At 53.4% G+C, this 21,772-nt stretch overlaps 10 protein-coding genes across 10 annotated transcripts; 3 read left to right on the top strand and 7 right to left on the bottom strand.

Annotated features, from left to right (window-relative positions):
• Positions 1–1,858: 1,858 nt before the first annotated feature.
• On the bottom strand, positions 1,859–4,283 carry LDX57_005861 (uncharacterized protein; the record flags this gene model as incomplete). The annotated part of the gene is made up of 3 exons (XM_046087547.1): positions 1,859–3,522; positions 3,649–4,037; positions 4,243–4,283. 3 exons carry the CDS (start codon positions 4,281–4,283, stop codon positions 1,859–1,861), a joined length of 2,094 nt encoding a protein of 697 aa, XP_045943514.1.
• A 455-nt stretch (positions 4,284–4,738) lies between these two features.
• On the bottom strand, positions 4,739–5,352 carry LDX57_005860 (uncharacterized protein; the record flags this gene model as incomplete). The annotated part of the gene is made up of 3 exons (XM_046087546.1): positions 4,739–4,791; positions 4,851–5,159; positions 5,340–5,352. The coding sequence occupies 3 exons, from the start codon at positions 5,350–5,352 to the stop codon at positions 4,739–4,741; spliced, it is 375 nt and encodes a 124-aa protein (XP_045943513.1).
• Positions 5,353–5,677: 325 nt separating this feature from the next.
• On the top strand, positions 5,678–6,678 carry LDX57_005859 (uncharacterized protein; the record flags this gene model as incomplete). The annotated part of the gene is made up of 3 exons (XM_046087545.1): positions 5,678–5,749; positions 5,829–5,944; positions 6,027–6,678. The coding sequence occupies 3 exons, from the start codon at positions 5,678–5,680 to the stop codon at positions 6,676–6,678; spliced, it is 840 nt and encodes a 279-aa protein (XP_045943512.1).
• Positions 6,679–6,762: 84 nt separating this feature from the next.
• Positions 6,763–9,204, bottom strand: LDX57_005858 (glutathione S-transferase family protein; the record flags this gene model as incomplete). The annotated part of the gene is made up of 8 exons (XM_046087544.1): positions 6,763–6,824; positions 6,886–7,231; positions 7,279–7,359; positions 7,420–7,597; positions 7,651–7,781; positions 7,976–8,570; positions 8,631–8,821; positions 8,923–9,204. The coding sequence occupies 8 exons, from the start codon at positions 9,202–9,204 to the stop codon at positions 6,763–6,765; spliced, it is 1,866 nt and encodes a 621-aa protein (XP_045943511.1).
• A 386-nt stretch (positions 9,205–9,590) lies between these two features.
• LDX57_005857 (putative MFS multidrug transporter) lies at positions 9,591–11,039 on the bottom strand (the record flags this gene model as incomplete). The annotated part of the gene is made up of 2 exons (XM_046087543.1): positions 9,591–10,494; positions 10,555–11,039. 2 exons carry the CDS (start codon positions 11,037–11,039, stop codon positions 9,591–9,593), a joined length of 1,389 nt encoding a protein of 462 aa, XP_045943510.1.
• A 76-nt stretch (positions 11,040–11,115) lies between these two features.
• LDX57_005856 (uncharacterized protein) lies at positions 11,116–11,502 on the top strand (the record flags this gene model as incomplete). The annotated part of the gene is made up of 1 exon (XM_046087542.1): positions 11,116–11,502. The coding sequence occupies one exon, from the start codon at positions 11,116–11,118 to the stop codon at positions 11,500–11,502; it is 387 nt and encodes a 128-aa protein (XP_045943509.1).
• A 578-nt stretch (positions 11,503–12,080) lies between these two features.
• ALP1_1 (S8 family peptidase) lies at positions 12,081–13,805 on the bottom strand. Its single transcript, XM_046087541.1, has 4 exons — positions 13,374–13,805; positions 12,868–13,312; positions 12,719–12,807; positions 12,081–12,656 (listed from the first exon to the last, which is right to left on the bottom strand). Exons 1-4 carry the CDS (start codon positions 13,698–13,700, stop codon positions 12,303–12,305), a joined length of 1,215 nt encoding a protein of 404 aa, XP_045943508.1. The 5' UTR covers positions 13,701–13,805; the 3' UTR covers positions 12,081–12,302.
• A 3,340-nt stretch (positions 13,806–17,145) lies between these two features.
• LDX57_005854 (uncharacterized protein) lies at positions 17,146–17,836 on the bottom strand (the record flags this gene model as incomplete). Its single annotated transcript, XM_046087540.1, has 3 exons — positions 17,146–17,558; positions 17,632–17,749; positions 17,831–17,836. The coding sequence occupies 3 exons, from the start codon at positions 17,834–17,836 to the stop codon at positions 17,146–17,148; spliced, it is 537 nt and encodes a 178-aa protein (XP_045943507.1).
• A 797-nt stretch (positions 17,837–18,633) lies between these two features.
• On the bottom strand, positions 18,634–20,299 carry LDX57_005853 (putative ATP binding protein). Its single transcript, XM_046087539.1, has 2 exons — positions 20,025–20,299; positions 18,634–19,959 (listed from the first exon to the last, which is right to left on the bottom strand). The coding sequence occupies exons 1-2, from the start codon at positions 20,065–20,067 to the stop codon at positions 18,782–18,784; spliced, it is 1,221 nt and encodes a 406-aa protein (XP_045943506.1). The 5' UTR covers positions 20,068–20,299; the 3' UTR covers positions 18,634–18,781.
• A 77-nt stretch (positions 20,300–20,376) lies between these two features.
• cwf19_2 (Pre-mRNA-splicing factor cwf19) lies at positions 20,377–21,750 on the top strand (the record flags this gene model as incomplete). The annotated part of the gene is made up of 1 exon (XM_046087538.1): positions 20,377–21,750. One exon carries the CDS (start codon positions 20,377–20,379, stop codon positions 21,748–21,750), a length of 1,374 nt encoding a protein of 457 aa, XP_045943505.1.
• Between the last annotated feature and the right edge of the window lie 22 nt (positions 21,751–21,772).

Below are 21,772 nucleotides of genomic sequence, written 5' to 3'. Positions count from 1 at the left end.
GGAATGAGGAGATCCATCCACTTGGGCCAAGATGAGGGTATCTGTGAGCTGAAATGGAATTAAGGGGTATATGGCGGTCTATTATGATATCCCTCCTTGCGACCTACTCTTGCGAGTTCATTCCAAGCCATGAGCATGTACCCTATGGAGTGTGACCAGTGAACGAGTAGACTTTGGATACACCTTGTATACTGGTATGCTATGCAGCCACATTATGCGGGTCGACGCCATCTTATGAAAAAAGACCGCTCGCTAGGAGTAGGTATAGCTACGTAGTTGACTTTGGATAGGAGTCCGTATATTGTGTATCATGTCATCGCTGGATATAGCGATTCCAGCTATGTAGTGACTATGTAGGTCTACTACACTTAGTATAGGTATTGGAATATGGAATATGGAATATGGGGTATGCATGCATCTACAACCCACATCCACATACGTACTGTACGGTGTCTATCCATGGAGATCACATCCACTCTCATAGTTCTTCCTACCTCAAGTCTCCATTCTTCAGTCTTCAATCTTCACGACGATCCACGAGACTACACCCAAGTCTCGAACCAAAGCCAAGTCATCCTCGACCAACTCCCTTTCCTGTAAACGACACTCCCTCCCACCTGAAACAAGGCATCCCTCCCCTCCATCAGAAAACCCAATTCACCTTCTTCCTTTCTCCGAGGTATTCATTTGACAGTCAGTCTCCCGTGCCAAACTCAAACTCACGTTCAAAAAACCTCATATGATATCATCATGCATCTCCCCGAGTCCTTTAGTCCAGAACCAAGTCCCCCTAGTAGTACTTAGCGGCTGGTATTGACTAGACGATTCTAGGCGTAGGAATGGCCTAGTCTTACCCCCCCCCCCCCCCCCCTGTAAAAGATGCAGTACACCGTAACATGTAACTAGAGAGAACCTATCGAATAGAATCTACCTCCAGAGCATGAAGTAAAGTAGGTAGGTAATACCCTGACCCCAGACAAAACAAAACAGAACAAGACGGTAACTCGTATTACGGATTCATACCAGTATACAACCAATCTTACTAGTACTGCTACTCTACTCTACTCTTGCCTAGAATCTAGTGACCGATTCAGTAACCCAGGAAGGTAAGATGGGCAGGTATGGAGTAGACTAAGGCAAGGGAGGTTGCAGTGCAGGGCAGCCCATCCCACATGTCTGTTGGACTTGCACTCGCATGGAGTGGGAAGGATGGAGTCTGGAGTCGAGAACGGTGGATCATATAGGGGGGGGGGGCATGCTCCATATCTGTACTACATACTTCATCTCTACAGTTCTTTATTGTTTGTGTGGGTGGTTATTTCTGTGGATTGAGATTCGGATTGCTATCCCCTGGCTCACTCCGAACGGCACCCTTTCTGACGGGTGGACTGATCGGGTTCTCGGGTTTCTTGGTAATCGAAGAGGAGGTTTGGCGGGGAAGAAAGAATAAGGGAGGTTAGGCGAGATGTTGGCAAGGATCAGCTAAAGGAGGGGAAGAATCAATACAGGGTTCATGACTAGTTAGTAGTCCTCTTCTAGATGAAAGCGGAGACGGCTTCCCCGATTCACATGTTGAAACCCCCGGATTTCTTGGAATTATATCAGAATCAGAAAGAAAATTAGAAAGAAATTGATGACAAGCGCTGTAAGCAAGGTATCCTATCCTATCCCAACACCCTAACACTGCCTGAACACCGGCTATCCCAAACCTGTCAAGCCCGACGATCATTCAAATCCCTGAGATTATGACTATGTACAGTATCCCGTTTCCACCTTTTAATCTCATCATAGAGAGCCCCGTCCAGCAGGGAAACAATTAGCGACGCCATTCCAGTAGAAAGCAAATTATGGCTCAGCATTAACCGCGCGATCGGATTCTTCTTGGTATCGGCGTAGATCCAGCATGTGTTTGGAAGATACTGGCGCTTCTGCCCGAGCTGCTACTGTCCAACGACTTGCTCGTGCTGTTGCGACTGGACACCTTCTTCGACGTAGACGACCCCAGTAACGTCGTGCGAGGCGACCGAGGGGTCAGCTTCTTACGCTTCTCCGGACTGGGCGAGGGCGATGACGACGGACTCGATTCTAAGGACGCGACTGCAGCCGTGGTGGATGACTTGGGGGTTCCCAGGCGTCGGACACGGCGCGTGCGAGGGGTTGCAGTAGCGGGTGCAGTAGTCGACGCGGTGGTTGCCCCGTCACCACCACTGTCGGGGGAGCCCTGCGAGCGAGTGATGCGTTTACTGGTCGTCTTTCTTTTCTCGGACTTGCGACCCGGCAACCGGTCTCCTCGGTCACCAACGTCATCGCGGTGTTTCGTCGCACCATTATTTTGCTCCCCCTCATATTCGACCAGCTGCTCATTCCACGAGACACGCTTCTTCGCGGCGGCCGGACGACCAGCTTTCCGTGCAGGCTTGTCGTCATCGGCCACGACCTGCTCGGAGTCGGAGGATGGCTGCGCCAACTTCTGCAGCGTGTACTTAGGGGGAACCGATTCGCCTTTGTTGTTGCGCGTATTTTTCCGCGTGGCCAACGCCAGCTCCTGCGCCTCGGAACGCTGGAGGAAGACAAACTCGGTCCCTTTGGCTCGCCGCAGAGAGAATGTGTTGCGAACAACGCCGGTTGTCGTTCGCGGCGGTTTGGTGCTTCGTGTGCTTCGACGAGGGCTGGCCGGCAGCGGCTCGTCGTTCTCGTTGACATCCTTCACCGAGCCCTTGATCGGTGAGCACTGAAACTTCTGAGGGGAGGGAGAGTTGGCGTCAAGATCCTCCAAAGCCCGACGAGATGGCGGCGGCGTGGGCATTTCGGGGACTTCGATCTCCGCTGGGGGTGAGGTATTAGTTTCTTCTTCGGTTTCCGGCGTGACCAGAGCCGCTTTGGCTTCACGTTTCGCTTTCGCCTTGGAGAGGAAGTTGTTGATCAGCGCGGCGTCCTCCCCATCCAACGAGCTTCGTAGCGCCGAGCGCACTAGGGTCGACTCTTGTTCGGCAGTCAGGTCCTCAACGGGTGCGGGCGCAGCTGCAGGTGCGACAGCAGGAGTACCGTCAGTGGCGACGTTCTCATCGGTGCTCTCGGTGCTCGGTGGCTCTTCTAGATGTTCAGCCTTTTTATCATCCGTCATGGTCGCATCTAGCGGTGCATCCTCAGGCTCGGTCGTGGTCGTCACAGTCGCAGTCGAGTCCGTGTTCTCGCTGTCGTGCCGTAACGGGGAACCTTGTTCATTTACTTCTTGCGAGGGAATATCCGCCGTTTCTTTTATGTCGGCGGCGGCCTCATCCGTCTCACTCGGGGTATCAGTGGATTGGCCATGTAGCAAGCGGGGATAGGCTACCAGCGGCGCCAACGCCGTGGTGGCCGCCCGGGATTCGTCCTGTTCCACGGAAGTTTGCGCGACCAACGTGGACGTATCCGATGCGATCTCATCATCACTGATTTCATCCTGCGGTTCTCGAGGCTGCACCATCTCGATGGTAATAGGCTCGGGCTCGTCCACGAGACCGTAGTTTGTCGGGATCTTGCCTGCTAACGGTTAGTTTTGGCTTGGTGATTGGTTGCAGTATGCGTAGACCCCAATCGGGCTTATAAAAGGAAAACAAAAACAACACCAAAATAGCATGAACGAAAGCATAATGGATAGTGACTTACGTCGTCGCCCGATGATTATATTAGACTCCCATTTCGTTTCCAGGAATGACCGACCACGCGATGCCGTCTCATCGGTATCCTCCTCCAGTGAGAAGCAGCGTCGTTTGACGCCGCGCATGGTGGTCGCATTTCGCGACGTGTTGATCTCGGTGAAGTAGAGGTCCTCGTCGACGGACTCGCGCTCAGTCGCGACCAGCCGCTGCAGCGCCTTCATACTGTTAAACGAGGAACGAAAGCGCTTCCACACCTTCCGGGACCGGGGACGCGACAGGAACGGAGTCGAGGGCTTGCGATCCCAAACACGAGGCACGTCCCGGGTGGCCTTGACGGGGGTGAACCGGAACCGGCGGTCCTCGTGAAGATGGGCGAGATTGGGATTGTCGAGTGAGCTGAAGATAAAGAAGATACCAATGAAGTTAGCGATCGATGGTGATTTGGAAAATGTCTACGGATCAGAATGACGACAAAACTTGTAGGGACACGGAAAAGGGGTTCGTGGAACACGTCAAAACGTTCGTTTTCCTGACACCCAGAGAGCATCACTCCCCTCTCTGTCGACATCCCTCCTTGGAATGCTCGTGGAAAGCGACTTACCATGACGGTGGAGATGGCAGCGCAGCGTCGTTGGTGGACATTGTTGGGCTGCGACGCGAAGAATGTTTGGATGCGCCGAGTTGGTGACGTCAAAACCAGGAGAATGGTAGCCGATAGATAGAAAGGAGAAGATAAAGAAAAGCGTCGGGCGACTAGGGAGAAAAGGTGAAACTAAGATAAGGCGAAGATGGGAGGAAATTGAAGGCGACGGTGTCGAGATGAAGATGAAGAAGCTCGTGGAGACAAAAACAAAGAATTGATGGGGCTCAAACGGTTGCGGGACCGTTGCTGTGCCAACGTCCTTCCCCATACATTGCTTCAACACACCAGTCTAGACCCATGCATCCTTTTTCAGTCAATCAGATTGAAAGGTGATTCATAATCATCGTTTCTCATTATTCATTTTAAACTGAGACCCAACAGGGGAGTGCCTAATATCTCTATCCACCGTAGATCTAGTTCTCATACAGCCATCCGGCCATGCATCGATTCACTTTCAAAATGTCTTTGCCTGCATATCCCTCTCATCAAACGGATCTCCGAACTCATCTGAAGGATTTCAATTCATATTAGTGTCTGGGCAGAACACAATGGCAGAAGACACTCACCTAGATTGAAATCCTTATCCACCACAAGCTCCATCGCACGCTGGTATTCCTCCTCTGCCCGCTTATTTAACCACTTGGCTCCCGGTTGATCCTCTGGTGCTGTAGAGCCCGACTTAGTCCCAGGAGCACCGCTGCCTAGCTTGCTCGAGGTGGTTTGAGTCTGGGACCCCGGCGGGGATAGTTCGGAGAGACCTCCGACCGGCGGGTTGGGGATGTTTCGGGTTGGAGTGCGAGATCCGGCTTGCGAACCGTCAGAGGGGATATGTGCGGACTCCGGGGAGGAGGCCATCTGTGAGTCTCCGTCGGGATCTATGGAGGAGGACCGTGAGTTAGATCAATGAAGTCAAGAGGAACGGAGTGACGTGGGTTGCGGAGATCGTAGACGGGTTAGATGTTGATGGTCAATGCGAGGCAGAATTTCTGATCATGAACAACGAAGGAGTCACAGTTTGAAATGGCGAGCATCTCGAGCGGAAGAGAGGAACATACCGGTAGTAGCCATGGCGGGATGTACTCCGTAGCGTAGTTTGATTTGATCGGAGAGAAGATCGCGGAGACAAAGCAGGCGGAAGAAGAAGAGGGTCACCTTGGCTAACTAAGCGGCGGCAACAACGATTTTCCCCGGTTGGGGATTCTTCCGGTCTTCGTCTCTTTTTCCCTTCACATCGCCATTATTATAGAGTCCTGTCGTTTCCTTCCTCTCTTCCTCGCAATCCCCGTTTTTGGAGACATTCGCCCATTTTTGGTCTTCTCTCAATTTCCTGATCTCTGCATATTCTATATACAGCCAAATCTTTGCGTTTTCCTTTCCCGTACCTCTGGCGATCATGAGCGCACAGCCTTCGTCTGCACTCGCAGGTCCCGACGCTTGGGAAGATGACTGGGAAAGTCAAGCCGATGTATGTATTTACCGTGTCACCGTGCCAATCTCGACTACTCAATTGTTCCGGGCTGACTGGGAACTCCGCGTCGCTACAGAGATTGTCCACCGACCCGACCCCGCCTCCGCCGGAGAAGAAGATCTCCTCCAAAGTCTCCAAAGCCCAGCGCAGAGCACAGCAAGCCGAGTTTAACCGCCAACTGTGGGCCGAAGCGTACGCATCTCGATTGAATAATTAAAACCCTCGTCTAGGCGCGCAACTTATATTCTGACCGGCATCTCCCTCTCCCGTATAGAGAATCCCCCCAAACGTTTCACTTCTTAGAATCTCGATCCGACGTCCCGCTCAAGCAAGAATACAAACCCACGGTGACTCTTCTCAGTCGCAACCCGCCCTCGCGACAATCGTCTTCCACCGTCGACGCGACCACAGCCGGTGTCGGGCGCCTAGGCTTGAATCATGGCGCCGAGGACGACTCGGACGATGAATCGAAGCCGCCCGAGCCGAGCCCTGAAGAACGCCACGCCATCGCCTTGCGCAACCGCGAGGAGAAGCAACGGAAGTACGAAGAAGTGCGCGAGAGACTCTTCGGAAGCCCCTCCGCAACGACCTCAGGTGCATCTTCCCCGCGCAGTGGAACCCCGCCAAAACAAAACGAGGGCCGAGGCAAAGGTCGGAGTCGCGGGAACGGCAGAGACAGCAATAACAACAACAACAACAAGAGGGATTCCTCTAGTACATCGGGGAGGTCGAAACAGCTCTACGACCCAGGGTCTCCTGCCAAGCAGAACTCGTCCTATGTGCCGCGGAAAGAGAGACCGCAGACGGGGGATCGGGGTGCAAACGACCCGTCATCTCCCCGACAGCCGATCCGCAGTCCACGAGGTCCGGATGCTAGTGGCAGAGGTGGTTTCCGGTCTGGCAGCCGGGGTGCCAGAGGGGGTTAATGAGACTACTTTGGACTTGCACGGGTGCCGATCCCGGGCAAGTCCGGGTTTCACAGCAACCACGTCTTTCAATTTCGCTAAGAATTACGGAAGGCCTCTTCCGGAGTTGATCGCATTTGCAAGCTGAGAAGTGTTGGGACGGTTCTCTGAGAGCAAGACTGTCAGCTTGGGGACGAAAACCAAACCATGTATGGCAAAATCACTTACGGGCATATCTTTCATAACTATCAAGGTAGAGCTCATTAGTGCTCACGGTCGCTTTGATGTGCTCGTTATCTTCGATGGCGTTGACCCAAGTGGCCCAGCGACTGCCTGCTTCGGGGTCCGGCCAGCCACGGTACGGCTTGAGGGCGCGGCTCAGCCGAAGAACCCAGGGCGCTATCTGAACATCCACAAAAGAGAGATTCGGGCCTAAAAAGAAAGGTCCCTCCGGATTCGCGGCAGAAACCAACGTGGCCAGCGCGTCTTTGAGCTCCTGCGCATTCAGGATCTGTTTCTGGTCGTTCTGTTCTTGGAGAACGCGATAGAAATTGGGCACAACATGGCGGTTGATCTGCACGTGTCAGTAAATGGCAGCCATGAGCGGGTGGCAGGACTCACAAAATCTGTCCAGAGTCGACAGTGAGCGCGCAATTGTGCGTTGCCCTGGAGAAGAGGCGGGCCGACATTCAGGTCTTCGAGCTGCATAAAGATTTGTTAGGATCGGTCGAGCCCTGGCCGAAAAACAGGTGATCATCATACATATTCCATCAATACCGAGCTTTCATACGATCCCCAGTTGCCATGGCGCAAGGCAGGAACAAGCCCTCTTGGATTCACCTCCAGTAGCTCGGGTGGTTTCTGATACGGGTCGACTTCAATGTACTGGTAGGGGATACCTTTGGCCTCAAGGGCGATCCAAACACGCTGCACAAAAGGACTGGGCGGGATTAGTTACAGAGCCGTGGCCTTGGTGGGTAGAGCAGAGCTTACCAGAAGCAACTGCCATACAGTTTCAGCTCATGATCTCCTGCATGCTCTGCTGCGGTCACGGCGGCTTGGCCGGTGGCCTTGGTGTGGTACGTCCTCTGCGATTGCTGGTTCTGAGCCGACATCGTTCGAGCCTGTATTATACAAATCGGGTTAGAAGGATGAAAATAGAACAATTGTCCAAAGACGAATTCAATGTCGATGTTACTTGGTTGAGGAGCAGAACAGGAAGAAGATGAAGAGGATGAGGGGATGGAGAGGAGACGAAGAAGTGGGGAAAGCACGAGTGACGTAAAAGCGCCCAACAACACCAACACCTGCGACTCACCGTCGCTTTCTTCTGCTCTTTGGCCTCCTTCAACAGATATCGCTGCACACTGTTCTTTTTCACCCGGTCGCTTTCTTCCAAGCTATGGCGGTGGCCTCCGCCCACCCCGTCGTTCTTGCCATTGGCTCCGTTCCCATTGACGCGCTGGACTGTAAAAAACCGCTGTCCGTTGGCCCCCGGATGGCCCTCGGGCAAGGGCGGATTGGGCGTGAGAACCCCGAACGGCTGGTTGTCTTGAGAACTCGACTGCTGCTCGACGCCCAAATGCCCCCGACCCGGGTATAACGTGTTCACGCCTGGCAGCGACTCCGACGATAGCGTCGGCGTCTCCAATCCATGAGCGATAGCATCCGGACCGATCATCTCGCCGTAGGCCGGGAAGTACTCGGTGATCTTGATCTTGACATCGCAGAGGTCGCGCTGTCGGGCGGTGCGTTTCCGTTTCTTCTTGTTGGGGTCGTCGGACTTGGGGGTTCCGGGAGGTCGGCCTTTGAGTCGACAGTCCCAGTAGTGGGAAACCAGGGGCTTGCGCTTGTAGTGCTGTGTAGATCGATGCGAGTAGACATTATCGACATGTGGGAAATAGGTTCGGAATCTGATCAGTTACCCGGGTGAGCTTCTCTCTAGCAAGCTTTTAGGCAGTAGATCCACCTACTGCTCTTCGCTTAGGACAAGGGTTTCGTCGACGTTGAAGAGCCGTTCCCTCCATAGGTCCAGGTCCGGCGGATCTAACACCGACATCATATCGCGGAGGTACCCGTTCTCTTTCGACGCGAAGATCGACACATCGTTCTCGGTTTCGGTCTGGTGTCGCTGTTGCAGTGAGGCAGTGACTTCATCGCGCGACTACATCCGTCAGAGATAAACAGCCAAAGTCCCTGGTGCCGACGAACAAACACAGATTGAACCTAATCACAAAGGCACAAGGGAAAGGCGGGTTATCTCACGAGGGCGCTGTATGGTTCTGCCGTTCGGGACAGATGATCTCCATTTCCCTCCAATTGCTGCGATGCGTATGGGTCGATGCTAGCAGAATCCAGATGCAAGGGTGGTAGAGAGTGCGCATCCACGGCGTTGTCGCTGGTCGCGTGTCCTTGAATCGACTGGGGCTGTTGTTCCAGTTCCTGCGCCGCGGCCAACGTCGACGCGTCTTCCGCAACGCAAGACAGCGAGTCTGGGGCAAGCGGGCGCGGAATATCGAGGGAATGCAGGGGCTCTGAATTGTCCATCTTCAGGACAGATCATCAACAGAAGGAAGAACCAAAGGAGCGCGATACAGTCGAGGGATCTAGATAGATGGAGAAGGGATGCTGCTTTTGTTGGCGACGGAAAAGGCGGGGAGGTTTTAGAAGCGGCAAGGCGGTCGATCCTTTCTATGTAATCATTGACTTCCAAGAAAAGAAAAGAAACAATGAGGAATATCAAACCGCGATACATTGGTCATCTCAGCCTGATTCACAATGGGAGACTCCCGAAAGCAAACAACGACACGTTTCTGGTGTTAAATGCGTTAACTTCCATACTCGATCGATGATACGTCATTTCACTTCTGTTCACTTCACTTCAATCGCAATCCATGTTTATCCACCGAGGACTCCAGTCTCTTTGCGTGATTCTAATACCCATTCTCGTCGATACTATTCTGGTTATACATGCGCAAACTATACTTGGCAAACTGACTTCGAGCCCTAATCCCCTCCCCAAATCGCGAAAACAACGGCGGAACTATACAAAACACCGTGGCGATGGCCGCCAGCACCGACACCGCGACGTTGGCCCCCAATTTCGAGAACATAGGCACGGCGATGAGTGGCAAAGCAGCCGACAGCAACGCCCGGACCACGCTCAGGGCCGCCAGTCCGCTGGCGGCGTAGCTCAGGTAGCTGTCCGTGAGGTATCCACTTAGCACGTAGTCTATCTCATTCAGGGAATATCCGATCAGCACCAGCGCCAGAGCGGACACCGTCCAGTGGACGTTGGTCACCTCCGGCGGGATGCACCATGCGAAGACCCAGAGGCCCACGGCCAGGATGGGCGTTCCGATCCCGAACCCAGCCAGCTTATGCTCAGGCAACAGGGGACGGCCCTGCTGACGGTGCTTCTTGATTATGTGCAGATCAAGGCAACGCGTCAGAACCCCAAATGCCAGTCCGATTCCAATTGCCAGGAAAGGCAGACACGCATGCTTCGGACTGAAGCCCATGTCCTTGTAGACGGGAGGCAGAACCTCCGTGAACAGGTACACCAGGGCGATGGCGACGGCACTCATGATAGATACGATGAAAACGATGAGCTCGGTGAAGAAGAGTCGCGCCGGTCGGCACAGCGCAATCCGAACAAAGGTCTGCCAATCCGGCGTCTCGTCGGGATTCAGGCCCTCGAGTGTCTCAATCTGCGTGACTTCGCGAAGCTTTGCAACTTCCTTTGCCAATGCCAGCGACGGACGTGATTCGCGGATACCCAACAGGAGGATAGCCAGGCCGCCGGTCACCATCGTGGCGATATAGAACAACCATCTCCTGCAATTCATGGTCAACCAACGTTGTTCATTTTGATATTAAGGGGACCTTCGCACTTACCACCCCAGATCCGCCGTGACAAATGTGCTCATGATGGGCCCGACGATCAGCCCCAAGTTCGACACCACAGCCCAGCAGCATACCATCCAGACCCGATCCTTCGAATTGAACATGTCTTCAATACTACCCATCACCACGGTGGTCGGAATGGCTGAGAGGAACCCGCTGACGAGGCGACCGATGACGACGCCGGAAAGGCTGTGAACAGAGGCCACGATGGCGCAGGCAATGCTGTACAAGGCTGTACTGACGATATACAGCTTTTTGCGTCCGAACGCCTCCGAGTATGGGGGAAAGATGATGGCACCGATGCCCTGGCCCAGTAAATATCTAGAATCCACGTACTCATCAGAAAAATAACAGACTCTTGTATGGCTGCAGGTGCGCAGGCGAAACTCCACGGATTGGCAAAAGGTGTGAAACGGACATGGAGACGAAGAGAAAGAGAGACAGCTCTTTTCGAATGCCAAATTCCCCGGCGGCATCGTGGGCGATCGTTGACTGCAGCTGTCAGCACTCTGGTCTGGTCTCCAGGGGCAAGCTCAACCCGATGCTGGCCTGATGAGAACGAGGGAACGTACACCAGCGGTGCTGATCGCAGTCCTGCATAATCGTCCGTGTCAGCTAGTAATTTCAGCTCTATCGGCACGGGAAAACATCAACGTACGTAAAAAGCTCCAGGAAGATGATCAAGCTAGCATCGTGAACCTTGCGAAGCAAGCTCCAATTCCGAGGATGGTGAGGATTTCCTTTGGCCCATTGAATATGAAAACCATCGCAGGCCACTTGCAGCCTGAATTCGGACAAATATGGTTCCAGAACGTCCTTGTCCACCACAACCGGGGATTTTTGCACTTCCGACATGGTTGTCTCTCGGCCCACGGAACCAGCTTTCATGCGAAGGACTCAACGGGATTCAAAGAACGGGAGCAGGGAAGAGAGAGATAGAAGGAGAGAACACGAGAGAGAGAAAGAGGAAGAGATGGACAGGCAGGACAGGGCGCATCTTGAAGAATTCGGCAGCATGGTTTGCGCTTATAAAACCAGGCACGAAAACTGTTAGGAGAGACCCGAGCTCGTCAAACCGCGAAGGGGGCGTCGAGCTTGCAAGTATCCGCCCATCTGTCATCGTGACACTCCCTAGTTGATCGCCGTGATTGTGGGTGTAACTGACCGGCTGGTCCAGTCAGCATCTATTGCAGTTCTCATCACCGTCGAGGCAGTCGTCACTCTCGGCCCCTTTGTAGTCTCGTCGCTCGTTTCGGGGGGGTAAAGACCCGCATTCTTGCTGGATCGACGATTCTCATTCTTGTTCTGTGCTGGGTGAGGTATGTGGAAACCCCGGTTTTATGGCGCGGCAACGTAAAGAGACAAGAGTTCAGATGGCATGTGTTTTCCTGCCGAAGGGTTGAAAACTCCATGGATCGATGACAGGGCGAGAAGTCCCATGTTGAATAGGTAGTCACGAGGCGTGGAGTAAAGATGGAGCAAGCTCTCTTCATTTACGTGATGGCAACGGCCCCTCTGAAAGCAGAAAGATGTCTTGATTGGTCTGCAAACAAACTATGTATAGGTCCATATATGTACTGTACCCATGAGTCTTCATGAAAAGATTCCCCTCGTGATCGACTATATACTTCAATCTATGTCAATTCCCCTCTTTATACATCATCATCATCATCATCACTGTCGTCCCAAGTAACGCTAGCGGAGAGCTAGTTTCTGGGATTTGAGCTCTAGTTCTGAGCTTAAGCAGCGCCGTTGTAGGCAAGGAGGTTAGGGCTGCCCTTGACATCGGTGACAACACCGGAGGTAGCGAGCTCCTTGATGCGCTTGGTGACGGCAGCGGGGCTGGTGAGACCCTCCAGAGCCTGCAGGTAGATGGCCAGACCAACGATGTGGGGAGTAGCCATGGAGGTACCGGAGATGGTGTTGGTGGCAGAGCTGCTGCCGATCCAGGCAGACTTGATGTCCTGGCCGGGAGCGAAGACATCAACGACGGAGCCGTAGTTGGAGAAAGAGGCACGGGCGTTGCGGTTGGTGCTAGCAGCGACGGTCAAGGCGTTGGGGGCAGAGGCAGGGCTGGTGTCGCCAGCATCGGACTAAATGGTTTGAATTAGCTTAATCCGCGATGGGATAGTGGTCGGGGAGTTGGAACACGTACGTTCTCGTTACCGGCGGCGACAACGGTCAGGACACCCTCATCGAAGGCGTTCTCGACAGCCTGGTTGAAGGCATAGGAGTATCCACCACCTGTGAAAAGAAATTAGCAACCGTGAATCTCCCAATTTGCAGAGATAGAAGCTAACTGACCGAGAGACAGGTTGATGGCGGCCTTTCCGGTACGGGACTTGCTCACGATGTCGTTGGCGGCCCAGTTGTATCCGTCAAGAATGATGGAGGTAGAAGAAGATTCGCCCTGGAAGACCTTGACGGAGAGAAGGTTGGCCTTCTTGGAGACACCGTAGGTCTTGCCACCAATGGTGCCGGCAACGTGAGTTCCGTGGCCGACGCTGTCAACGTGCTGGCCTCCAACGGCGTTGTAGGCGAGGCTCGCACGGCCGCCGAACTCGCTGTGGTCGACGTTGATACCGGTGTCAACGACGTAGCCGTAGGTGCCCTCGCCGGCGCTGGAGTCGTAGACGTAGCTAGTGCTGGATTCACCCTTGTGCGAGATGGAACCCAGGCCCCAAGTAGCACCGGTCTGGGTGGTCAGAGCATCGAGGTACCAGACCTGGTCCTCCTCGATGTGAGCAACCTAAAGGCAGATTAGCACAGCTGGTTCCATTTTTCATACTTCGTTTAAGGCCAAAACGTACATCGGCGCTCTTGCGGATCTCCTCGATGGTAGAGTCATCGAAGGAACCGAAGTAGGCGGCGAAGTTCTTGATCTTGAAGTTCTTCTCGATACCGACGGGGAGGTCGGAGTCATCGGAAGCATCACGGCGGGCAAGGTTGCGCTTGTGGATGTTGGTAGCCCAGGTGGTGTGCTGCTCGATCTTGGCGGTGTCGATGCCGCTCTTGAAAGTGACAATGTACTTTCCAGCGATCTTCTCGGAAGCCCGGCGGGTGTTCTCGACGGGGGCACCGAAGACGGCGGGGAGCATAGCTCCAAGGAGGAGCAAAGTCTGCTTGAAGGAAGGCATTGTCGACTGCTTGAGAGCTGGAAGAACTGTTCAAGTGTGCTGATCAGAGAACCAGAAGCTGTGTGATGATGAGAAGAAGAATGCGCGGGATCCGGGCTGTATTTATAACTTTCCGGAGCACCCTGCCTCTCCCCTTTCGAGGTCAATTTCGTGATATCAAGCCACTCATGCACCATGGGAGGGACAAGGATGCAGGTGTCCCGAGGAGCATGGTTAGAACACTCAAGGTGACATCGCATCTTCAGACAACTCCGTTGTACCCCATTGGGAATGGTACTATCAGTGGGGAACAAGATGCAGGTGAGAAGACCGATGTGGACATTGGAAGTCCAAAGACAGCAATGACCATCATGGAAACCGATCCGCTCTCCAGGCCGGGCGAGCAACTCTACTGGGTCACCAGGAACGCCGGGCAGATGTTGAGCAGCACCGAATGGGGAGCCCCATGCCTGCGCAACGATAGCACGGGCCGGTCTCCTCAGCTGTATTCCGACGATCTTCACCTTCGTAGGGAAGGTGGTATAGCTTCAATCCTTCAGACATCCTTTGACTGCGCCGGCGAACGACATACAGTCCCACTTTGGTGCCAATGAGGCGCAAAGAAGACCCCAAGGGGCGGGGAGCCCTAGCGCTTTGTCCCTAGACATCAGTGTGACTGTCTCAATACTTGGCATTCTCACGCGATATGCGCTGCTGCCCACCCCCCCTTCCTTTTATTTTATTTTAGAAAATCGATGATGGACGCGCCGAATTGATTGGACGGGCGAATGATAGCCTACTGGGATCATTTAGGACAAGACCCGGCATCTGGACAGCGAGCACGAAAACAGTAAAGTGCCCAGGGTTGCACGCCAGGATACAAAGCTGGTCTCGCCTATCAAGTCACAAAGCTAGTGTTGGCCATCCAGAGCTGTCGGATTAAACAAGGCTGCAACACGGGATCGTACACGGGCTAAGATAGTGGCGATAAGCATTAGTCGCCCTTTCCCCTCCTCTCCCGAGGATGAAGTTAAGCAAATTCTGGTGCTACACCAAACTAGACACAAGCACGGCATGTGCTTTCCTGCGTAGGGAGGGGGGTGCAAGGGGAAGAGAAGAGGGGGTCGCCTGATGCCACCAGGGCCGGAGCATATCAGATGCACCTCCCGCGAAGCTAAATTGGCGAGGCCAATAGGAAGTAAAGGCAACCAAGGGGGAAAAAAGCGCTCAACCCCCCATGCAGAAGGGCGATGGCCAGAGTTGTTTCCCTCTCCACGTTACGCAAGAATCATCGGAGATAACGATACGCCGACATGGGCAAGCAGGCCGCCAATCACGACGGCTCAGCATTCAGCAGCCCGTTAACCGTTGAAGCCTAGGTGCATACCGTCCAGGGCATCTTTGAAGGGTGCGAGTGCGCCGCCGGGAGTCCGGAGAGCCTTGGGACTTGGCATCAAGGGACGCAACGGACCTCCAGAGGAGATGACTGGCGAGAGGGCTATCGAGCGGGGACGGGCGGCATTGCAAGATCCTCTAGGCCCGGGAAGCTAATATGGAATCGCGAATGACCATTGGCGATGTCTTTAAGATGCATACCCTGCAGATGAGAAGGGAAAGCGTGGGTCCCGTGGTGGTTAGCTCGCACCAACCCGGTTCAGTCATAACTTCAGTTGCTGGGTGCATGAATCAGAATCCGGAATCCAGAAGCAAAGACCACATCCTCTTGGCGCGAAAGGCGATGCTTGCCAACGGGAAGACCGGCTGCTGACTGGGATGCAGGGGGGATTGCATTTTGGCCATTCATCGAGCCAAGACGCGGACGGTCAGACACGACGGCGTGATAGTTGATAGCTGATACACTGATAACTGACAAAGGACTTGTAACAAAAGAAAGTAAGAGATGCGGGTCTTCCGGGTAATTCGGGGATTTCCGTCCGGGGGGGGGGGGGGATGTGGACAACAAGTGAGACTAGTGGCGGGATTAGCATCAGCTGTTAAGGTGAAGTCGAAGTGGAAGTTGGGCCCGTTAATCTGGCTGATTGGCGAGGATGGAGATGACAGGCCTGAGGTTGCAGTCACGCGGGCTTGGCGTGCGTCGCTCCTTCGGGCGTCCGTTGGTCCTCAGGCATTCAGATTAATTCCCTTGATTAGAAATGGGCTGACGGCTTGCTCCTTCCCCGCTATTGCCAACTTTAGCTGATTTGAGGCCATCACGGTCCCTCTGCTCCCTCATGGACATTCCTCAGCCTTTCCCCTCTCCGGTCTCCTTACTCCTTACTAGTCCCTGGCCAAGACTTCCGATCGATCATGAAGATCTCTTGCCGTAAACGGGATCAGATGCCAAGTCGCGAGTGGAGTCGATCGAAGGGACTCCGACGGCCTGCACAGCTTGATGATACTCCTGGTACCCTGCCACGGGGTATGATTCGGACTGGTGGTATTCAATACCCCTCCCCTCGCGGATTTCAAACTCGGATACCTCATTTATCCCTCTGTAGGCGATGATTCGATGATTCGAATCTAGTCGTTCAACCTGACTACACCACCTAGTCGAGGTTGCAACGAGGTGTACGCGATAGGGGGCAGGAAATAAAAGACAAAACAAAATAACTTCAGGCACCCGTTCTCTCGAGATGCAGCCCTCGGACATGCAAGCTTGGCACTGTTACGCAGAACATCGCACCGACAAATCACACTGATTAAGGAACACAACAAGGGGGATTAACACATGTCATAGCTCAAAAGGGAAATGCAGAGAATCAGTGTCCTCCAGAAGTGGAGAATGAGCGCTCTCTGGTCAGGAGATTGAGGGACTAAGAGGCCTTCAGCACGCAGGAACATCTAAACTGACGTGCTGCCCTACAATCCAGTCGAGGGTGGTTGCACTTTAGACCCCTGCTCACCTTCAGCTACTCCGTACCTACTTCACGCTCAGGTGGTCTCTTCATGTTGGACGGTGGAGAAGCCCACAGATAGCAAAGGCCCTTTCTCTTTTTACTCTCGCCTCATCTACGCCTCTTCATTCGACTGAGCACAGAATGCAGTCCCAAGATACAGCAGGTAAATCACATTAGGGGGATGACTGCAGCTACCGTCATATTGCCAAAGGAATACACAATATTAGGACCGGTTGAGAAGATATGAGGTGATATTATGCAACAAAGGGCCGGGGCATAGACCGAACAGGGGCAGGCCCTGCAGCCAAGAATAGGAACAGATGTCCGATTAGATTAAAACCTCACGCATGTAATCAAGACCGGTCAAGATAGCGTCATTGGCCGGCGCGAATGCCACCAAAATAGACTCCGAGGGATTTCAGCCACCGGATCATGACACCCCCAAGGTTCTTACGCCGCCCGCAAATAAGTCCATATTCATCCTTTACTCCGGTGGAGCTTAATGCAACCTGTTCGTCCACCGTACACAAGTCCCAGGGCCCCATGTCGCACCTGCATCTCTTCCCTGCTCACGAACTCTTCTTCCCAGCATGTTTCTTGGCTGCCTCCTGGTTCTTGAACGGAAATCCGGCGGTTCTCTTGTCGGCCCCTGTCTTTCGGCTGATTTTCCCGTTACTGCTCGCGAAAAGGATGCACCATAGCCCCACGGCTGCCAGCAGCGCGTATCCGGACATTCCGATGGCAAAAGCGACCTGGTCAGAGGTTGTCCAGCGCGAATACGCATAGAATGCTGAGAGGCCGTTGGAGATGGTGGTCACGATCAAAGTGGGCACCGCATACGGAGCCTTGGGGTCAGAATCGTCCGTTGTCACTGGTTCAACAACGCTGGAAGTCAAGGGGACGGAGCCCGTCAACATCACGACCAAAATGGCGAGCGTGAATAGATTGAAGCCGAGACAACGGGCGAAATACACCTCGACCGCTGTATGCAGTCAGCATTGGACATCCTGGATTCTGTTTGTCGTAGGTCGAGTCAACCTGGCGAGAACACTCACAGGTAGGCGGTCTGGTTTCCTCGGATAACATGGTTGTCATCATTTCTGGGACTGTGACCAGAGGGACGCTCTGCAGAGCTAGCCATCCGGCTGTAGAGTATGTGTAGGCGTAGAAGACCTGTGAACCATTGCGTGTTAGCTTGCTTCTAGCTCTGCGTTCTTAAAGAGGGGAATAGCGGGCGCTTGCGTTCAGACATACATCCATGATGGAGTGAGCGTATGTACGACAGTCAAACTATCTAGCGAGTGAATGTAGAAGTCACAATATACAAGAGTGATGAAGCTTTGAAGCTTTTAAAGGGAGTGATTCAATCAGTCGAAGCTCTAGAAGGCAGAGGCAAAGCAGAAACAGACGTGGGGATTACATCATCGCCCTGACGTCACTTTCAACCACATTCTTCAGGCAACGAACGCCGTGCCATTTCCTTGGTCTGGGGATGATGCTCGTCCTGTTTGTAGATTTTGTGAATTGTGTGTATGGCTTGAATGGAGTACACTGTCCATTTTGTCCACGGCTGGGAAGAATATTGTTGGGCGTTGTTTTATTCTTAGGCTCACTGAGGCACATCGTTCAGATTATATATTTAGAAGCAAGATATTATTATAACTCAATCCAACGATCTCCCCATTGGTAGCATACCAGGACAAGACGTGTAGGTAGTTGATTACTGGGAAGACAATGCATTACCAACTTGAACATTTCAACGAAATCTAAATAATCATGAAAAGGATTGAAAAGAGGAGGTCTGTTTGGGAGCAGACGGCTTGGCCGATTACTCCCCCAACATCCAAAACGTGCACAGCATATACGTTACTCGAGAGGCTTTTAGTCTTGGTCCTGGATTGAAATTGCTTGCTTTTGGGTTCCTGGTTTTTTGGGTGGTCTGACCGTCGCGAAACCAGGTGGTGATAGAATGGCACAGCCTTAAAGATTTAAAACTTTACTATCCAGCCAGGCTGGGAAGAGTGGATGCTACAGAGAGACTATTATTGCCCAAGAGAAACTTGAACTGATATTTCGAAAATCTAACTCATTTATTCATGTCGGGTTAAGATGAGAACATGAAATGACCATAAAAAGTAACTCCTTTGAAAAACACCTAGGAAACAGAAACCAGAGCCTATGCAAATGTTGTTGGAGGTTGGGATATCATTGGTTAATGTTGTTCGCCCGCAAGTATCTGGTGAAGCTCATGTCTTGGTCCGAAGGGGCATTGCGCGAGCCCCCCAGCGCTTGCTTGTACCGCTCGGAGAGCCCATCGTTGTCGCCAGCAGCAGGGGCGTTATCGTCCTCGCCGCTGTAATCATCATCATCTGACTCCTCGAGGTCTCCTCTCCGCTTAGCCGCGGCGGCTTCCTCTTCCTCGTCTTCGGCCTCGCTGACGGTCTCGGCCTCCTTATCCGCACGCCGGCTGGGACCGGACCCCGAAACGTTCATGTCCTTCATCAGTTTACCCAGCTCAATTTCGCGCTGGGCGGCCTGGGTCTCCTCCCGCTCCTTCTTCTTGCGATCCAGCTCTGGCTTGTAGTCCCGTTCAAACTCCTGGCGCTTCTCTTCCACCGCCTTGAAAAAATCATCAACACCGTCACCGGTCATGGAGCTGACACCCACGACATTCAGGTGCCGATAAAACTCCTCGAGCATCAAGCTCATGCTGTTGAGCAGGGAGCCCATGTATCCACTCCCCGCCCCGAAACCTCCAGCGGCACCCTCGGTTCCGAACGCGCCCGTTTCCTCTTCCTGTCGCAGTGCTTGCTGGAACGCGTCGAAGTCGGTCATCCACTCCTTCGCAAACTCGGCGTCCTGAACGTCCGTCTTGTTGAACACCAAGATCATGGGTAGCTTCGTTTTGTAAAGGATACTGCAGGCGTAAAGCATGTTGCTCATAAAGGTGCTCGTGGAGCTGGAGCGCGGGGTATCGATCACGTATGCAATCACCGTGGGGAACGAGGATGCCAGAGTCTCTAGCAAGATACTGCCCGAGGCACTCCACACGAAAACCTCGATCTGTCCCGGAGTATCAACCAAGATGTGTTCGATGGGCTTGGCGGAGGGGTTGCCCGGGTTCGGTGCGGTGCGTTTCTCCAGCAGCGAGATGATCTGATCAACCTTGGTAGCGAACAGATTGAGCGACGTCAAGATACCGCCGTTGGGTCCCAAGTTATACTGCTTCATGACTTCTTTGTAATTGATCGAATCGCGAATATCGATGTTGCTCTCGAACGGAACGGAATAAACGGCGGGGTCCAGGTTCAGCACGTAGGGCACTTTCTTCTGCGAATGGAGATGCGAGTTGATTCGTTGCATGAAGGTCGTCTTTCCAGAGCCTAGCCGATGAAAGGGGAACTTGTGAGCAAGGAAGCTGTGACAAGTGAAGAGCATATATCCATACCTGCCATGCCCACGCAGACGACGGCGACGGGAGATTCGGCCATGGTGAGAGGCTGTTGAAAGTAAGAACCACCTAAACAAGACTATAAAAGACCGCGAGGCGTCAACGATGACAGTAGTGACTTAAAAAGCCGAGCGCAGGGTATGCGTGGATCACAGAGACTCTATCATGGAGGAAGGCAGACAATGACAAAGCCGAAGAGAAATTCTTTAGTCGCGGGGAGGATCTGCTCGGGTGGAGTCGAGACTGGCCAGACGTCATTCGGCCTTTTCCCGCTAGTTGGTTTCTGCCGCGCGACAGCTTCTTCTTGCACCAACCCCCCCCTTACACCCAACACGACAACTTTTTCAAGATGGGTCTGGAGGATTTTGAAAAGTCATTGGTGGAAGATCAGGAGAGACGACGCGCGAAAAGCGACCGGGACAGACATCATCGGCATCGAGATCGCAGCCGGGATCGCAGCAAGGATCGTTCGAGGCACCATCGGCATCACCATCACCGTCGTCACTCATCCCGATCGAGAGAACGCGAGTCCGATAAACACAGAGGATCGCGCCATGGCGATGAAGATGGACATCGGCATAAACGGTCTCGCCACTCATCGGACCACACCGACGATCGAGACCACACTCACAAACGGCGGCACCGACGGGAAGACAGAGAGAATGATGCAGATTCCCCCGTGAAGGAAGTCGCCCAGGAGGAACCGAATCGTCTACAAAGAGATTCATGGATGGAAGCCCCCTCCGCCCTTGATGTGGATTACGTACAACGACGCGATACCACGCGCCTGCAGGAGGAACCGAAGCCGAAGATGCTCTCAGCGGATTACGAACTCAAAATTCACAGCAGGGAGCTGAATAGCCACCTGCGCGATTTAAAAGATGGAAAAGCGTTGGAAGAAGTCGAACAAGAGCCGGCTCAGCACGAGGTTGATTATACGTTTGGCGATGCCGGCTCGAAGTGGAGAATGACCAAGTTGAAGGCCGTCTACAGGGAAGCCGAGGAGAGCGGCAGACCAGCAGAAGAAATTGCTTTTGAGCGCTTTGGCGATCTGCGATCCTTTGATGATGCTCGAGAGGAGGAGGCGGAGCTAGAACGACGCGATACATACGGTGAAGGGTATGTGGGCAAGGAGAAACCTACCGGGGAATTGTTCCAAGAAAGAAAGCTCGAGCAAAACGTTCATCGCGACCCTCATGACCATGTACGAAGCCCTGTACGGGAACTCGATGCCCAGGGACAAGGCAAACCTATGGACACTGAGCCTCCTTCGAATACCACGCAGCCTCTGGACTTGACGGCTCTCAACCGGCTGAAGGCTCAGATGATGAAGGCCAAGCTCAAGAAGTCGGCGGACGCTGCCGAACTCGAAGAGCAGTATAACGCTGCGGCGGCAGCAATGGCGAACCGGAAAGAACCCAACGTTGTCGTACTAGGCGTCAAGGATAATCGTATGCTGGCTGGAGCGAGAAACGAGGTGAAAGCGGTGGACACCAAACGGGGACGCGAGCGTGGCAAAGTGGAGGATAATGATGACATGAGCATCGACGACATGCTACGGGAAGAGCGAAGGACACGAGGGCAGTTTGGCGGGGACGGACGACGACTCGCCGAGAGAATTGCCAAGGATGGCAAATTTGAGGTATGTTCCTGGCCGGAAAGGCTTGACGCGGACGTTATACTAACACGGGTTTTGTCAGAACGACTTGGAATACATGGATGATAACGCGTCGAAATTGGCCAAA

Source organism: Aspergillus melleus (assembly GCF_016097325.1).
Source record: "Aspergillus melleus strain CBS 546.65 chromosome Unknown contig3, whole genome shotgun sequence".
In the NCBI taxonomy this organism is placed as follows: domain Eukaryota; kingdom Fungi; phylum Ascomycota; class Eurotiomycetes; order Eurotiales; family Aspergillaceae; genus Aspergillus; species Aspergillus melleus.
Note: the sequence above shows the minus strand (reverse complement) of the source record. Positions and strands in the feature narration are given on the sequence as shown.

Coding starts and splice junctions, on each gene's coding strand:
- ALP1_1 (XM_046087541.1), bottom strand. CDS start 13,700: ATGCCTTCCTTCAAGCAGACTTTGCTCCTCCTTGGAGCTATGCTCCCC. Junction 13,313..13,373: donor AGATCCGCAAGAGCGCCGAT/GTACGTTTTGGC, acceptor ATCTGCCTTTAG/GTTGCTCACATCGAGGAGGA. Junction 12,808..12,867: donor CGCCATCAACCTGTCTCTCG/GTCAGTTAGCTT, acceptor TTCTTTTCACAG/GTGGTGGATACTCCTATGCC.
- LDX57_005853 (XM_046087539.1), bottom strand. CDS start 20,067: ATGGCCGAATCTCCCGTCGCCGTCGTCTGCGTGGGCATGGCAG. Junction 19,960..20,024: donor CGTCTGCGTGGGCATGGCAG/GTATGGATATAT, acceptor TTCATCGGCTAG/GCTCTGGAAAGACGACCTTC.